The sequence below is a fragment of the Mytilus galloprovincialis genome, chromosome 9 (assembly GCF_965363235.1).
Source record: "Mytilus galloprovincialis chromosome 9, xbMytGall1.hap1.1, whole genome shotgun sequence".
In the NCBI taxonomy this organism is placed as follows: domain Eukaryota; kingdom Metazoa; phylum Mollusca; class Bivalvia; order Mytilida; family Mytilidae; genus Mytilus; species Mytilus galloprovincialis.
In genome coordinates this window covers 13843180-13862883 of record NC_134846.1, presented here as the reverse complement: position 1 = coordinate 13862883, position 19704 = coordinate 13843180, and the positions used below count along the sequence as shown (strand labels likewise).

General features: G+C 32.8%; 1 protein-coding gene across 1 annotated transcript; it reads left to right on the top strand.

Moving 5' to 3' along the window:
- Positions 1–565: 565 nt before the first annotated feature.
- Positions 566–13046, top strand: LOC143044463 (4-aminobutyrate aminotransferase, mitochondrial-like). Its single transcript, XM_076216500.1, has 13 exons — positions 566–721; positions 1321–1445; positions 3670–3787; positions 5239–5288; positions 6600–6680; positions 7261–7353; positions 7710–7836; positions 8176–8324; positions 9122–9259; positions 10218–10385; positions 11519–11665; positions 12166–12277; positions 12754–13046. The coding sequence occupies exons 1-13, from the start codon at positions 658–660 to the stop codon at positions 12873–12875; spliced, it is 1494 nt and encodes a 497-aa protein (XP_076072615.1). The 5' UTR covers positions 566–657; the 3' UTR covers positions 12876–13046.
- Positions 13047–19704: the final 6658 nt, after the last annotated feature.

Genomic DNA, 19704 nt, shown 5'->3' with positions numbered 1-19704 from the left:
TAAGAAGTTTATTCTGTAAAACACCAATAAAATACCTAAGGTTTTTTATTACTTATATGTAACAAATACAGGAATGTAACCCTTAAAGTGTTTTGCTTCTAAGCTATTTTATCCCAAGGGGGACTGGGAATTATAGATATATGATAGATATAATGAACGTACTCAGTCTGGATGGTATAAGTACACAGCCACGTCCAGTCATAATGGAGACCTTAAACCCGAAGTATCGTGTTTGTAGAGAGAGTACCACAGTGATAGCTTCACGTTGAGAACCCTTGCAACAACTCTTTGGGTCCCTAGGTAGCCTGTTGCAAGGTAAAATTTCTGTTCATATCCAATATGCCATCAAATTCCTTTTGCAATCTAATTTCTCCAACTTTTATCCCCGACTGCATCTATATATGAACATGATGAACTATATACCGGTATCGTACTCATTGTTTATTTGTTCTCTATCTGAACATGCATGACATATTTGCCACTGTACGTTAGGCAAACATTAAATCAATCAATCAAAGCTATATCTTAGTTCTGCGCGACTAAAACGTAAGAAATATTTTATCAACTATCTATTCGTGTAAATGACCTGATAAAAGGATACGTGTACTGCTTAAACAGGCATTGATGTGTACACATAAACTGAAATCATTTTAAAAGATGCATTGCTGTAGTAAACAATGCCTTTCGCTCGTTTGGAAAGATGCACTTAAAAATTCACGAGGTGAGTGATATTTTCAATTTATATTCATTCGTTTATTGATTCATCGTTGATCGATGTCGACCCGTAGAGAAGAAAACAAATGGCTACTGTGTAAACAGTATTATATGATAATGTGTTCCGTCAATCTTGAAGATATTATTTTCAATCAATGTAAAATGTATAATCACTTTTGGCATGGAATGTGAAAGAAATTAAGTTCCTTTTCAAAAACACTCTTACGATTAAAAGTACACATTTTACATGTACATGTATAATATATGTAATTTCGGTCGCATTATCTTCACTTCACATTGAATGCGGGGAAAACTACAATAAACCGTGTGAGACATCTCCTTAATGATATAATTATACAATAGCTTCGTTTTAAAACGAGAATAACATAGTAATCTCTTTCGTCCGAAAAGCTTACATACAACAGTTACTAAAAACAGAAAGTACACAGTCATACTCTTAACAGTGACCCTATCAGAGACATTATGGCATGGCATTCGCTGCACGGTACTTTTTCGTGATAGTGCATAAGTATCACAGAAGAGTTGTACGTATATACTATATATGTTGGAGTGTAAACCATGATCTTCGTACAAACCTTTTTTCAGCATTTCATAGACTAGCCTATTGTTCACAGAAAATTGCAACAACTGAGCCATCTTCTCCTAATGTTCGAACGGAAATTCCTGGACCAAAGTCTCGACAGCTGTTAAAAGAACTGGACCGTATTCAGGTTTGTTCTAGGATTTATATTTCTTGGCTTCAAAATATGGTCCGTTATTCTCCGTAACAGGTTTTGGTGCCTCGAATAGCATTTTCAAATTTTAAAACCTCATGTAAATAAACTACTTGTTTTATAATTTGTTTCAAGTCAAGATTTGTTAATAAAACCTCACCAATTAGATAAATATTTACACTGCATCATGTTCTACAATCTCTTGTTAAATATGCAATATAATAAGAAGAAAAAAATATCACCGAATTAGTCATCTTTATACTTGATCGCTGTGTGGAAGCGTACTTTGACGAAGCATAAGAGCAAACACGGAGATATGATTTTAATGAAATTATGTAAAACATGGATGTAAGATCTTATATGGTGAAAAATCACTAATCCGATAAGGGGACAATCCAATCCGTTGCTTCCAACACACAAGAAGACAAAATGAGACTATTCTATATGGCTGCATTGCTATTTTTTGACTGACACTGAAAATTATGGTGTATTAGATTTTGGCTTAAATTATGCCTGTATCAGGCTACCTATAGACCAAACAGTGGTCTTGCAAGGGCTCTTTAACGTGCACGCAGACATTTTGACACTGTCTCCATACAACGTTTTTTATTCTGAGCGGACGAAGATACATCCCGCTTAGCCGAACGGACACCTGACTTGATCGATGGCTTTACTGCCAAACGAACGTTGTCCAAAGAAAGGTCATATTTATAAGCCTTTGTCAACGAATAAGCATGCGTTCATGACATTAAATAAATACAACAGTAGTATACCGCTGTTCGAAATTCATAAATCGATTCAGAAAAAAAAAACAAATTACAAACTAAAACTGAGGGAAACATCAAATATAAGAGGAGAACTACGACACAACAGAAACACAACATTAAAATGTAACAACACAGAAACGAACTATAATATAACAATAGCCGTTTGCCTGACTTAGTACAGGACATTTTAAGAAAAAATGGTGGGTTGAACCTGGTTTTGTGGCTAGCCAAAGTTCGCACTTTTATGGCAATGTTAAATATAACACTAAAATGACACCAGTACATGACAGGAATACAGCACAAATAAATGCAAGATCATTCAAGACACAGAATTACGCAAATAAACAATACAATATAGTACATTTCGGAACGAAACAACAGAAACATTGAAGTGAACAAAAAACAAACGACATTGGAACACACACAGAAAAAAACTATACGATAACAATCGCATTTTTTTCTGACTTGGCACAGGACATTTTGATAGAAAAAAAATGGTGGGTTGAACCTGGATTTGTGGCTAGCCAAACCTCCCGCTTTTTAGGCAATGTTAAATCTATAATACTAAAATTACGAGATCCAATTTGTCAGCCGTCATTACATAAAAACGATGAATCAAAGAATTCAACTTTATATATAACTAATATAGTACAATGGTGTTGATTAAAAATTACACCACTCTAGGCCCGATTGTTTTCCACGTAATTAATATTGCCGATAATTATGAAGTTCCGGATCGAGTCCGACACCGATACCAATAGTATATTCACCTGTTACCTATTACCTTATCAGTACGTTCCGCATCAGACAGGCGCACCACCAAATAGTGTATTTAGAATTTTGCTGTATACTGTTGAGTAAAAAATATTCCATTCCAGGCCCTTTTGTTTTCCAAATTATTAATATTACCAATAATTGATAGGTTCCAGGTCGACGGGTTCAAACAGAAAGATTTTGAAAGCAAAGAAAACTGTGCACCTTATACATGTTATAATCGGCATGACTTTATCAGATGACAATACCAATACTAAAATAAGGCATACGCATAGTTATATATCAGTCACGGACCCGCGATATCACGGGTGTGTTCTAGTATAACATTAAAATGACAACATTACATGACAGCACTACGATACAAATAAATGGGGGAACATATAGGACATAGAAACACACAAATAGATAACAAAAGGTACCAATGAGGCGCTGTCTCAGCAGCTAAGAAAGTGTGCTTAACATAATTAGAATATGATATATTTTTTAATGTTCTATTTCAAAAAGTTGGGGAATATATATATAACATCATTTCTAAGTAAACGGCTGACAGAAAATAAAAAAAGGTCGTTTGAGACACCAACCTTGCAATACACGTGAACAAAAATAGGCACATAGATATTATCATATTAAATTTCACAGATTTTTATATTATTTAGACTTGTGAATAATTACCATTACAGAATACAGGAGCGGTTCAGTTCTTTGCTGACTATGATAAGAGTTATGGGAACTACCTTGTTGACGTAGATGATAACTGTATGTTGGATCTATACACACAGATTGCTTCTATCCCCATAGGTAAGTACTATTCTACACAAAAGGGGAGACGCAAAGTCAGATATTGCTACCATTTAGTGTAACAGAAAAATGACGTTAAATTGGAAACGCGCTTTATCTAATTCTTCCTGCTTTCCTTTTTGGGTAAATGTAAAGTATAACACACAAGTATTAATGCCGTGAGAATCCAATCCAATATGATTTATAATCAGCATAGGATATTCAATTTTACTGCAAGTAATTATGTGTTTTTGGAGGAATATTGCTGCATTATATATTCAGCCCGAGTATGATTTTATTCAAGCAGTGATATAGAATAGCTTATACTTATAATACTGAAGTTTTCTTACTTTTTGATCGTCTTATAGATGTGTATTTTTGTAATGTGTGCATCAATTCGTTTTGTTGAAAGCAGTACATTTATATTTAGTGGAGGAAGGAACACGCGAATGCAGTTCATGCCGTCCCTAGCATATTACGCTTTTGGCGACGTCAAATTATGATAACGGACAAACTTGCAAGACATTTTCATTAATCCGTATTTTTTTTATAGATAACCCTGTAATCTTAATGCTATTTGGTGTACCAACTTCAACTTTTAAAGTACTTTTTATTGATATAGATATCAAAGCCGAAAAATAATCTTCACGAAATCAAATCTCTGTTTTTTTGGCCGTAAAAGTTTTGCGAAGGCATGACAGTTTAACTCGGACATTTCCGCAAGACATTGCAAATCTATTGTTTTGAATTGAATATGTTACTCAATTTATTTTTCAATTCGAATTTTGGGAGCTAACACTTAGTACAAAACGATCGTGCTTACAATTTAATGAATTATCTGTCAAAATTTTATTTTTGAACTGAAATGTTTCAAGTTTCCAAATTAAATTTCCGATGGGACATTTCCGTACATCATTTTCTTTTGAAAATATGTATGCAAAATTCAAATGGTGACAGCCATGTTAACCAATACTGAAATATATCACGTCATAGAATGTTCATGCAAAATTTCGAAGAGTTGCGTGAACATTTCGCGAATTGTTCGAGTTTTATGTTTCGAGTTTGTTACATGGGACAACGCTAAGTAAACGTTTTTTCGGATAATCTGTGTCTTCCTAAGCCTATGAATATTATATTTTTATTCTTTCTCTATCATAATGTGAAAATTTAAGAATCAATCTTTATTTTCATGTATAATTTGAAATTTTTATGAATGACTATGTGCAATCATAAAGTATTATATTGACAATATAATACATCCATGTTTCAATCTATTTCAATAGATATGCCACTATTCTCCACAAGGAGTAGTTCTAAATTGCTTAACGTCTGACGGTGACAGTAAGTCAGACGTCAGCCTAAACATTTTTAGTATCTTTCTCTTCTTTTTAAGTCATATAAACCATATACAATTAGTTTTATCATAAATCATGAAACCTAGGCATCAATTTGTATTTTCTTTTTTTTCGCAGGCTATAACCATCAGAGTTTAATTGATGCGGTGAAGAACGAAAACAATTTGGTATGTGGTATGTTTGTATTATAAAACAGTGCACTTCAGACTCGAACTGCTTTTTATTACTTGTTTTATGCTGTACTTTATAAAGGTAATACAAGGAATTTTCGTGTTATATGGTGAACGATGATGCATACGTAGCAAAAGACGCTTTTCCTGTTGTTGTACTCGGTTGTACTCCTTTAGTATTCCATGTGATTCCTTCAGTTGTTTCCCCTCTCGGTTTGTATATTCTGTTTTATTAAGCAAAATCGAACACCAGTTAACTGCTTTCTGTTTCCTCTCAATTATTAACTTCACTTTATTTTAATGTTTCAGTCCAAATTCATGATTATTTAATTTAATGGTTGTTGCTTTCTTCTATCTCTCCAGTTTACGGAAATAAATAATGGTTGTGCATCTTGCATTGTCCCATGTTGAAACCTTCATCTTATGATGAGGGTCTATAATTTAAATAACATACATCGGAGAGATTTTATTTTTTGGTATGATCGGTGATTGTTTTGTTTTACTTCACTGATTCTCTGTTGCATAATGTCAGTCTAAGGAATATGTGCAACTCACAAAAATAAATAATTTAGTTTGGAATCTGTAAAATTTCTCGATATTTTTTTTTGTGTGTATTTTCATGTAATTGGATATCATTCACTGTATAATTTAAAAAAAAGATGAAACATTTTATGAGGTCAATTCTAAAATATCAGCTACTAATGCAGTTTTATAAAATTGGAATAGTATTATATTCTCCAAAAAATATACGAGTTTATCAAAAAGTTAATTTTCGTGTTACTTAGTAAATTTATTAGACAAAGAAACATTTTTTTCACAGCTTATAGTACCAATAAAAAACAAGAGAAAAAAAGAAAACTTTAACTCAATAGAATATATTTGTGAAATGACAGAGTTATCGTATTCCAATACAGTTGGCTCTACATAATTGAGAATACACAGAACAGCAGTTATGTTCATCACTGTCTGTAACTTTCTTATTGAAAACGTATAAGATTCTTTTAAAAAATTTAATAACATGTACACCTGGCAATAAATGTCCTTTCGCTAATTTCATGTATAGACTATGAATTCAATCAATTGTCAAGGACTTTCGGCGTCATGTTCGAAAAAAATATCTTTTCTTGTTTGAAAATTTTAAGTTATGAACGGGTCAATGATTGACGTTGTATGTTTTTTCGTAACTTTCCTTTTGCAGACATTGATAACTTACTTACAAATAACCGAAATATATTTTGATAAAAAAATCTTTTTTTCCCCGCAATTCTTCGAATTCCACTGCATGCACATGATTGTTTATTTTTTCAGTCGACTTTTGTAAACCGACCGGCACTAGGATGTTACCCACCCCGAGATTGGATAACTAGATTACAAACATCACTGTTAGCGGTAGGAATTTACTCTCAACCAATATATACATAAATCATACAAATAACAGAACGGGAACAAGAACACAGTGAAAATGTCAAAATCAACGGGCACAAAAGTAACTGTATAGAGTATGAAGCGTATGAAACACTTAACACAAATTACTTGGTAGCTCTGTTTCAGATCATTTGAACTGTATAAATAAATCCATCGTTCACTTAATGATTTATACGTAATCGTCGGTTTTGCACACTTAAGATGTTACGTTAAACTACTCTTCCATATATACTTTCACATGATAAAGAGTGGTGATCTTGTCTGTTCGTGAATTATGTTCATTACACCTTCGGTTTAGCTAACTTAACCTCTCACTTGTATAACAGTCGTATATAATTCTATTATATTGACAACGATGGGTGAACAAAACAAACAGACGTAATAGGTTAAAAAGTCAAAAATAAGGGGTACAGCAGTCAACACTCTGTAATAATGTAGTATGTAATATATAGTATTGTAGGAAGTTTGATATAAAATAATTATGTAAAAGTGCTTTTATATAGCAGTGTAAGCATGGTACTTATGCATTCAAATGTTTACATAGGTTGCACCACCTGGTCTCTCTGAAGTGCAGACCATGGCATGTGGAGCATGTTCAGTTGAACATGCACAGAAAGCTATGTTCATTGCTTTTCAGGTAAAATTTTCATTATGAGTATTTTTAACAGTTGAAATGTTTACTTTACTTGCTAAGCCAAGTTTAAATTATATATGCCGCTGTTGCAGCATCATGGGTGTGTTTATCGTATTGATGAAAGTATTTTGAAATACCATTTCTATATAAATTATTAATCAAAATGTAGACGATGTGTTCTTTCCTTTAAATTGAATATCTTTCTTATGAAGATTCCGTAACATATTATTTCTGTTTCAGGGAGAGACGCACATTAAGATTTGATATTTTCACTCTTATAACTTTACATATAAAAAAAATGACATGCTGTCATTTCTGAAAAAAAATTACTTTCACGCGCTTGTCTTATTTGATTGTAGAGAAGAAAACGAGGAGGTGCTCCTCCGACACAAGAGGAACTTCAATCGTGTAAAACAAATGATCTCCCAGGCACCCCTAATTTGTCTGTATTGTCCTTTAAAAATGCTTTTCATGGACGGACTATGGGTAAGTTGTTTCAATGTTTAATAATTATAGAGGACTTATTACATTGTCTATAAAGACAAAAGTTTAGAAACATTGGTGGTGATAAAATGAAGAGATATACAGTGAAAATGGAAATAAAGATGATCTCATAATACTGATACCGTTGTTTTTACGATGTCATTTTAAATATGACCAATCCGATAAGAAAGGGGTCTTGTACAGTAAATAGATTTGGTAAACCAGATGGTAGTTGTATTGAAATCTTAAAAAAAAGTAACATTATATTTTTTCTCTATTGTTTATTGAACGTACATCGCTGTTTCCTTGTCTTCAGTTTAATCAATTTAATCAATATTCTAGGTGCACTAGCTCTTACACATACTAAACCGATGCATAAATTAGATTTTCCACAACCTAAATGGCCTATTGCTACGTTTCCAATGTTAAAGTATCCTTTAGAGGATAACGTCAGGGAGAATCAAGCCGAGGAGAAACGATGCCTTGAAGAGGTAGTATATTGTATTCTATTGTTATGGAAATATAAAATCATCACTTTTAACGCAATACATTTCTCTTAGTTTCTTACTTTTGTTAGATCATACAAACAAAACAAAAACAAACTACCACATCTTCTTATACCTACTCCGATATCTAATCAGTTTTATCCTATAAAGAAAATGTTCAATATTACTATTACATTTTATTCATAAATGTTTATAATAATGAACACAAATAAAATCAAATATAGGCCTTATGTGTATAAGACAGTTTAAGTTTATTCTGTGCTATTCATATTTGCTGACTTGTTTCGTATACAAGTCGAAATACACTGCGGTTGTGAATTCGAGTCCCACATGAGGCAAATGCGTTCCACTTTTATCTTAAATCGACTAGGCTTGTCAGTTTTCCAACCGAAAGTCGCAGGTTCCCTCCGGGCATACTGGCTCCTCTAACCAATAAAAAACTGACCAACCAGTGCTGAAAGTGTCGTACATCTCAATATTTTGGAGGGAAAATTTTAATTTGTGTATAACATAAGTTTAATTCTTATAAACAGCTGCAGTATTCAGAATCCACACGCGTCGTATTTGCCTAGACATGTCTAATACTTTCAACCATTTAATTCAGGTACTTAACAAAAATTCATAAAAATAAATGATGTCATTGTCATGTGCACTGCGTTGTATGCAAAATATTAACTGCATATGCTTTATCGAATGTATTTGTGTTTTATTAAATTAGCCAAGAACACGTTTAAAATAACCTTTAATAGATTACTTACTTTATGTATGAATATTATTCTAAGGTTGAAGATTTAATAGAAACGTGGAAAAAGAAAGGTGAACCGATTGTTGGAGTTGTTATAGAACCAATACAGGGAGAGGGAGGAGACAACTTTGCCTCACCACAATTCTTTCAAGGTTTACAAGATATATGTATTAAGGTAATTCTTCCTTCATATTTCTATGATTTTTTTTATTAGTGTATGATATCGATGCTGTCTAGGAACAATATCGGGCTGTTCGGAAAAGCAAAACCAAAGAGGTCACACAATAAAAAGAATGAGATTTCATGTAATGAATATTGATTTTGGCGAACTTTGTACTTAAAATTACGGAAAAAAAATCGTTTCTGAGACGTTGTGGTATAAGCATACGCAGTTCATAAAAAAACAATCAGTAGGTAGAGAACTTAATTTTATGGAGTCGTTGTTTTGACCTAGGTCTTACTCATCAAAAGCTGATCCCATAAGCCCCATAATAACACTTACCTTATCATTTAGCTGGATGCAATCTACTGCGTAAAGCATGATTTTTAAATAAGTTAAGGAAAGTAAGTTATCTTTTTTTTTTAGTCGGGCAATCTTTGTAAACACTAACCTAATAAACATGAGTTCTGTAGAACTCTTAAACGAGTTGACTTCACTTTAAACGTTCAGATCTCCTGTATTTGAATAAAAAAAAATAACGTCTTCTAGCTAATATCTGATGCATATCTAGGACAAGAATAAGTAAACAATAAATTCAAGAAAATGGTTCGTCCCAGAAGACATTTTTCATCTTAATAAAAAGTTGGGTTAACGTTGTACATGTACAGAAATTTTGTTCTACAACTTTCATTTAGTTGTGCAATTCCTCTCGAAGTTGTAGATAAAACGTCCCCATTATGAAAAGGCGTTGTTATGTATTAATGTATGCACACAGCTAAACGGACGACAAATACATTTGAGTCATACACGTCAGACATAGAAATATAACCAACAACTATACTCCGTGATTTCTTTGGAAAAAGGGGATCATTGATCGAATCAATTAGCGTGAATTCACTTTGAAATTTGAAGAATAGAAAATAATGTAACATAACTATTGTCTAGCTTCTCTTTACTTTTTGTCGTATTTCAGAATGATATCTGTTTCAATTTAGACGAAGTGCAAACCGGTTGTGGTGTAACAGGTCTATTCTGGGCTCATGAACATTTCAATCTTAAACAACCACCAGATATTGTAACATTTAGTAAAAAGATGTTAACTGGAGGCTTTTACTACAGGTCTGAATACAGATCACAGGAGGTAATATATTTGATTACATTACTGTTTTATCTTCTAGAATTTACCATTATAAGACAATCTCTAAGAATTTGCTAGAATTTGAAGACACACATGCGTTCGTTATGCTTGGATAGTTACAGATAGTTCTTAAAATTGTCCGTTTATAAATTTTGAAATTATCAAGAAACTAAGGTTTCAACTCCCTCAGGCAAAGTTGACTTTAGATACATTTGGCTATTTATTTAGGTATTTTTGTCATATAGCTCTTCAACGGTTTCGGTACTTTTACATCTTCGGATTTCAAATGTTTGGCTTTGAGCGTTCCTGATGAAGGTAAATCCAGAAAAGTGCTTCGGACGCATATAATTATGAACGTGGTGTTTCCAATTTCTTAACAAGTATATTTAGATGTAGCAAATGTTAGGGTTTGCATTTTACCAATTTATAACCTCTTTGACAGAATCACAATTTCTTTATAATTTAGAAATTAATAAAAAAATCATAAGAGGTATATTCATTGTAAAACAATATAAAAAGGAACGAATCGTGTCCTGAATGTTAGTGAAATTAAGAGGCCTGGTTCGCATCACTATATTTCCATATTCTTAATGGTATCTATTATAGGCATATTTAATTTTGGTATTTTAGATAGTTTTAATATTTGTTTTATATGTAGAAAAAAAGACCTTGTATAAATAAACGCCTCATATTTGTCTTTCGAGTGAACTTGATGAAGGCCGTTCTAGAATCATATGTCTTGTTCACTGAAACTGGTGTTGAATTTTGAACTGTTTCGGTTCTTATTTCAAATATTCTGCTTCGAATGTACACGAGGAAGGTAAATCCAGAAAAGTGCAACCGACGCTTAAAGTTATAAAGTGTTGTTTTGTAGGATACATTAAATTAAACATATAAATCAGAAGAGTCAACTGAAAGTTCTTGTTGCAGTTTGTATAAATTGAATTAATTCCTCTATCCTGATTCTGAAGTAGTTATTTTGTAGATAATATAATTGGGATTATATTCATTTAGAATTGAGAACAGTATTTGTTTTTCTGAGTTGTTATATGTGAGAACTTAAATTTTTGAAATTTTCTGGTTTTTTTCTCTCAATTTGTCGTTGACTTTCAATTTGTGTCTTTTTATTTTTTTAGGCTTTCAGAATATTTAACACATGGGTTGGAGACCCATCAAAGGTCGTTTTACTAGAAGCTGTCATTAAAGTAATCAAGCGGGACAATCTTCTAAATCGAGTTACAGAAATTGGAAATTATCTATGGCCCGAAGTAGAAAAAATACAGGTTAGTTAAAAATTGTTAATTATTTGAGTACTCTTCGGACAAGAGAAAATATGATGTTTTGTATATTAACTGATACACTTTTTCTGCTCAACATAAAAGCAACGTCGATTTTGAAATCATTCAAATTGAATTCACTGACTGTTCAAACTTATGGGATAGGGATGGAATATGTGGCAGTCGTACGGGGAAAAATGATAAAAGGTACTTATATATGAGGATTTAGTACCTAGTTACTCTAATGCAACGGGAACACCTTAATTTTCTAAGTGTTCTGATCATTTGACCTGAAATTTGTCTTGTTCTTTGTAAAACAAGAACTTTTGAGGATGTTATAATGGTGGAGTTTATTCTAACTAAAACCTTGTATTCTTTAAAATATATTGTTTCTCTTTTGGGAAAAGTTGTCTGGACATTACGAAAATGGACATTATGAAAATAACTCATATTCAAGCTTAAACCATTTTGGTGTTCTTCATGTACATGCAAACCATCATTTTCAGAAAAAATATCCGGATGTGCTTAGCCGAGTACGAGGTTTAGGCATAACGGGAGCAGTAGATTTTCCAAGCATAGACGATAGAAATAAAGCAATATCCAAGTTATTATCAAAAGGTATACTATACACCTAATAATAGTCTACAATATATGACCAGTATTATAAATCAACTTATAAATAAAAAGACATGTTAGACATGCGTTTATGAAAAGCAACCGAAACCAACAAAAACAAAAAATCAACTTGAAAATCTGGTTTTCAGCAAATCCCTAGCGTGTTGGTAATGTGTCGATACATATGATAACGGAGAAACAAGGGACAACGAACACTAAGATTCAGTAAAATAACGTTATCTTTTTGGTCAAGAGTAAGTACAATGATATACCTTAAAACTGAGTATCTCGTAAGAATAAATCACCGCTCTCAAAGCTGAATGTCCGGGAGACTACACATAATTCTATGACACTATTTATTACATTGTTATATGAAAGATATTTGAAAATAAAATGATATACTTGATTCAAAAATGTTTTAATCAAAATAGCCATTGTACAAAGAAAAGCATAACAGTACACTAATGATATTGTTATAGGTGTTAATACCGGTGCCTGTGGAGAAAGCTCACTCAGACTGAGACCCACTCTTACCTTACAGAAACACCATGTCGACATTTTTCTGGACAAGTTGAATTCAGTTTGCCAAGAAATGAACTAACTTCTGATCATGATATCGATTGATTCCTATTTATTTACACTTGCAATGTAGAATTATTTTATTCAAGACAATTTGAAATTTCAGTAATAAGTTGAAATATTGAAATCTTTAAATTTTTGCTAGCTAATTTACAAATGTATTTAAGTAGTATATAAAGGCAACCGTAGTATACCGCTGTTTAAAAGTCATAAATCGATTGAAAAAAAAACTAAAACCGAGGGAAACACATCAACTATAAGAAGAAAAAAAATCGGAACAACAGAAACACTGAAGTGAAACTAAGAAAAACAACATCAATGCAACATACAAAGAAACAAACTCTTAGATAACAACATAATTATGTGTTTTTCTATATATCATAAAATCACAAGTTGATCAATCTCAACATTGTCTTAAACATCAATTACTGTTGTAAAATAAACGTTCATGTATTTATGCCCCACCTACGATAGTAGAGGGGCATTATTTTTCTGGTCTGTGGGTCCGCCCGTCCGTCCGTCCGTCCGTCCGTCTGTCTCGCTTCAGGTTTAAAATTTTGGTCAAGGTAGTTTTTGATGAAGTTGAAGTCCAATCAACTTGAAACTTAGTACACATGTTCCCTATGATATGAACTTTCTAATTTAAATGCCAATTTAGAGTTTTGGCCCAAATTTCACGGTCCACTAAACATAGAAAATGATAGTGCGAGTGGGGCATCCGTGTACTATAGACACATTCTTGTTTCTAATACAACCATGTTCATAATTTGATATCCCCATATTCTTATTATGTATTATTATCGGTAATTTCATATTATCAAAACACAAAAAGGTAACAGATACCAAGTAGACATACAAATTCATAAGACGAAAATAAACTGACAATAATTGTGGTTAAAAAAAATGAAAAAAAAGACGCAAGGATTGAACAGCTTGAAACCCATCTAAAACCTGAAAGTACAGTCTTATTTATACGAGATGTGTCATACACACCAGACTTAACTACTGGTGATAGTTATCCGGAAAAGAAATAACATATATCTATAATCCCCGTGCTAACACATCGAAATCATTCAAGTCATCCTTTTTAAGCTGTCTAAAATCTATTGGAACTGGATTTTAGGTAAAAATCATAATTCGCATTTATACTACTGAATTCCGATTTGTACTATGAGGATATTTTGTATCTAATGACTACAGTATAAAACAAAATCACAGATTTTTTTTCGAAGCTTTAAATAAAAATACTGCTACCTTTGATTTTGAAATTCAAAGAGATTTATGAACAAGTGTATAGAAAAAACTAAAAAAAGTAGACAACTAAACAAACGACATGTCAGTTTGTTGACAAAATAGCTATGCGCAAGTATAAACCAAACAACAAGTAAATGCATGTAAAAATAAATAATTAATTACATATAACACACCAAATATTAGTAGTGACCTCGGTGGCCGAGTGGTCTAATTAACTACTGTAATCAATATCTAGTCAACACTGAGGATGTGATTGAACCCTGCTCGTGCAGGTGCACTCGACTCCAATCTCAATTGACTAGAATTTCAGTTTTTATATCGAAGGTCTGTGATTTTTCTCCGGGCACTCTGGCTTCCTCCACCAATTAAAACTTGTCGCCACAAAAATAGCCCAAAAGCGGTGCTAAAAAGTTGCGTAAAAACACAATAAAATCATACATAAGTAAAACTTTTTAGTAGTATCTATATTTTGAAAAGTAGCAGTAGTTATGTCTACATTTCGAAGTCGATTGCTTAAATATTGAGGATATCATGAAATTTTCCCATTCACACAATAGCTCTTTGCATTCCCTAAGCAAAAGGAGACAACCCTAGAAATAAAACTTGTATAAATACCAATGTTTAGTAAGCTTTATCATTAAAATTTAAAAAAATAAATGGATAGGAGAATGTATCTATCATTTTTGTCTCAGAAAGAAAAAAAATTCTCCAAAAACTGAATTTCAGTTGATTCTTCTTCGAAAAAAATTACAATGTTGTAGTTTGAAACCACCCACATTAAACTGTCCTTGATTGTCAGTATATCAACCGACGCCAAAAAATATAATGATTATATACTAAAGGGTCAATGTGAAACAAATCCGATAGACACGATCAATATATACTAATACATATTTTGCAAGTATTAATCTTTCCTAGTTGATTAGATGGTCTTCCTCGAATGTTAGATTGTAAGATGGACTATCATACCGAAATGTCTTTCGAGTATTGTTTTATCACTACTGTAATAGTAAATAAAGGTCTGTTCTCAATTCTAGTTGCTTCTCTTGACCGTCTTCCATATGTTAAGAGGATTCGAATTCATCTTAATCAATTTCATGATAAATATTCTCGTCACCCTCTGCAACTTCAAACCTTATAACCACTGGTAATAACTGACTGGTTACGGGTTCCTCATATTGCGTAACGGAGGGACCAAGAACAGTGTACTGGCCTTGTGTGTCCGCGGTATTCAAAGATAAGTACGCAGATAACACATTTCCCTGATTGTTAGTAATAGAGGTACCATTTTCAAGATGTACCACCTCAGTTCTTTGGCCGATAGCCTGTCTTGTCAATTGTTCCCTTTTCTTTTTCTTTGACCTATTAGACAAACAAATAAAAAATGTTATAATCAGATTTACTTTTTGACCGAAATGTAACTACTAACGAATACCAATGATTGTTTTTGTTAAAAAGAGAGTTTTAATAGTGAAACTGTAGATACAACCTTACCATCGAAATAACTGTAGATACAACCTTACCATCGAAATAACTGTAGATACAACCTTACCATCGAAATAACTGTAGATACAACCTTACCATCGAAATAACTTTCTATCAAAATTATCTGACGTCAGACACACAAATCAATGAATGTGTTTGTAGATAGATGTTTTTGTGTTCTGTTAAATTGTTCCTTTTAAAATTGTTATACGATGATGACTGATGTACCCATATTTTGACAATTTTATTTATTGTGTCTGTTTAGTTAACGCATCAATGTAAATATAACGGAATTTGATGAGACTGTCATTAAAGTGAGAAGGTAAGCGCTATAAAACCAGGTTTAATCCCCCATTTTTAAGTCTCCCAAACAAAGTTTGGAGACTTATTGTTTTTGCTCAGTTCTTATTATTTTTATTATTCTTCTTCTTTTTCTTTTTCTTCCGCCACATTAAAAATGAACTTGTCCGCAGCGTTTCTCCAAAACCCCTGGTCAGATTAACTTAGGGTTTCATAGAATGTTAGACTAATATGTCTAGGTGAGCCATCGATCTTTCGTTTGTGGATTGGGGTCTATTAAGGGGTATTTTGGGGGGCAGAAAGAAGGGAGGGGTTTACTATAGAACCCTATGGGATTTTTTTTCCTAAAATTTTCAAATGAATATAACTTGAAAACTATAAGTGATAGATACATGTAGTCTTCAGAAATGATTAAAGGACAATAAAACAAATCACATGAAATATAGGGGGAGTCCCTGGGGGGTCATCCCCACCCCCTTCAATTTGAGAATATGCTTTTATCTTGTAAACGGTCCAGATCCCCACCCCTAAACCTCATATATTCTTGAATGGGACATTAAAACAAATCAAATGAAATTAAAGGGAAGTCCCCGGGGGTCCTCCCCACCCCGTTCAATTTGAAAATGTGCTATTATCTTGTAAACGGTCCAGATCCCCACCCCTTAACCATATATATTCTTGTAGGGGACAATACAACAATTGAAATGAAATAAAAGGGAAGTCCCTAGGGGGTCACCCCACCCCCTCTTGTTTGAAAACGTGTAAACGGTCAACATCCCCACCCCTTAACCATATATATTCTTGTATGGGACAATAAAACTAATCAAATGAAATTAAATGGAAGTTCCTTGGGGTCACCCCCACCCCGTTCAATTTGAGAATGTACTATTATCTTGTAAACGGTCCATATCCCCACACCTAAACCAAATATATTCTTGTAGGGGACAATAAAACAAATGAAAATGAAATAAAAGCGAAGTCCTGAGGGGGTCACCCTACCCCCTCTTGTTTGAAAACTTGTAAACGGTCAACATCCCCACCCCTAAACCATATATATTCTTGTAGGGGACAATAAAACAAATGAAATGATATAAAAGGGAAGTCCCGAGGGGGTCACCCCACCCCCTATTGTTTGAAAACTTGTAAACGGTCAACATCCCCACCCCTAAACCATATATATTCTTGTATGGGACAACAAGGCTAATCAAATGAAATTAAAGGGAAGTTCCTTGGGGTCGCCCCCATCCTGTTCAATTTGAGAATGTGCTATTATCTTGTAAACGGTCCAGATCCCCACCCCTAAACCATATTTATTCTTGTAGGGGACAATAAAACAAATGAAATGATATAAAAGGAAAGTCCCGAGGGGGTCACCCAACCCCCTCTTGTTTGAAAACTTGTAAACGGTCAACATCCCCACCCCTAAACCATATATATTCTTGTATGGGACAATAAAACAAATCAAATGAAATGTAGGTAAAGTTTCCTGGGGGTCATTACCACCCCCTCCTGGTTGAATACTTGTAAATGGTGGAGATCCCCACTCGTAAGCCACATATATTTTTTTATGAGACAAAAATTCAAATCAAATGAACATGGGACCATATGAATGGTGAGTTATGGGAGCTTTGTTTGGGAGACTTCGTAACAGCATCCTGTTACAATTACTTCTTGTCTACATTTGAAAATGCCTGTACCAAGTCAGGAATATGACAGTTTTTGTCCATTCGTTTTTGATGCGTTTTGTTATTTGATATTGCCATGTTATTATGGACTTTCCGAATTGATTTTCCTCTATTTTTGTGATTTTACTTTTACAGTCTATTTAGAGATTTCAATCATATTGATACTATTGAAAATAAACTGCTCGACAGAGCATGCTTTTTTTTAATTGGTTCACTGTACGTACCAGCTCGGGGAAAAGCTTTCTATTGCGACTCAGAACTAAATTGTTACTTATCAGTTTCATAAAAGCTGATTACCTGTATGAGTTGGTTGTAATTAGGGTTTGTCATCGGTATATATTTCATCAGATAGAATGTTCTTATATTTAGCGAAAACGGAGACTTTCCTCTGTTCTTTTCAAAAGTATAATAAAAAAGTAATTGTCATGCAGGCGGGTACCCAGTTGAAAGTAAACGAAAAAAATTGAATTCTTTGTTAGAAGAGGTAAAGATGTGCTATAGGTTATGAAAGTTTAATGAGGATGCATAATTTAGGAATAGTGCATCTGATATACTAGTACGTGTTTTGGATGCGTTTTGTTATTTGATTTTGCCATGTGATTATGGACTTTCCCAATTGATCTTCCTCTAAGTTCAGTATTTTTGTGATTTTACTTTTTAACTTAAATCATAGTATGGAGCTTCGAGATATTTGTAAACTTTCAAATTATAGACGTATTTTCATAAAACAATCAATTGTGGTAGGTGCAAGTACTTGTGGATACTTATGCATAAGCATAAATTCCGCCGAAAAAAATAATAAATTCACAAAAAGAACATAGATTGATCATTACAATGAATTAAATTTCATCTCTGTCCAAGACGAAAGTGTTTTTCTTCTAAAAATTGGAAATAATTTCACAGAAAAGAGAAACGCAAGTTCAGGCGTGTTTTAGTTGACTTTAATGTCTTGCATGTATAAAGCAAATGTAGTTGGTGTATTATCTTGCTTAATATCATTTTAATATATTTAGGCAACAAGTTGATTTGTTTTAACATTTAAAACTCACAGAACTAAAGAAATAAGATATATGATTCTAGTGAAATACCTGAGTCATTACACAAACATACCGACCAAAAGACAACAGTTAACAAAACATAAAATACAATTAAGGTGGTACCTAACACTAAGAGAGATAACTTTTAAAAAACAGCTGATCATTCAATCCTGTTCTATTGTTAAGGAAATATAAAGCTTCTTTTAAAATTATCAAAATTAGTGTTTGTCAAATTGCTATAGATCAAACGATTTTTTTCCGAGAAAATGTGTGGTTTAATTTTTTTTATATTTTTGTCAAAAGGTCAAAGTAAATATTTTGTCAAAATTTTATGAAAATTAAATGAGCCAAATTAATTTTAGTCAAAGTGTTTGGTATGCCTTAAGCTAACCTTTCAATTGCATTTCTTAACATCTCCCCGAAAAAGGTACTGTTCTACTCATATCTGTCCATGTGTGTCTGTTTGTCCTATGATGTTTGCTCAGTAATTGAAGACCAGATCTTCCTGAAATTTCTTATCAGACTTGATGTAAAAATGCTACGACGTGTGCTACGTTTTTTTTGTAAGTTATCGATCCTTAATTTCCTTTTTACATGAATACTTATAAATAGCACCATATTATGATTATGTATGAAATGTCAGTCCCATTTTCTCAGAAACTACAAACAGGGCTTCCTTTAATTTGTTTTCCGGCTTTATCTGAACCTTCTTTGCTTTCCTAATTACCGAAAACTATTGCTATAGGGTTGATGGTGGGAGTGTTTAACTACCTTGACAGACTATGAGGTGGGGTATAACATATTATGATAACACCTTTACCTTTGCCTGTATACGAGAATAATAATCAGTATGATAAGAAATAATATCACTGTGCTTGCTATTCCAACTGAGAAACCAACTATCGTACCAACTATCGCACCAACTTTGAATATTTCTGGAAAAGATAGATTTCAAAATAAAAGCAACATTATCATTTGTATGGATGTCATATGTAGTGCAATTTTGAAGACAAATGTATTGAATAATGTTTATAAACTAATAATATAATATTATTGATATAGCAGTAAAGAGTTGTAAGCATAATATTTA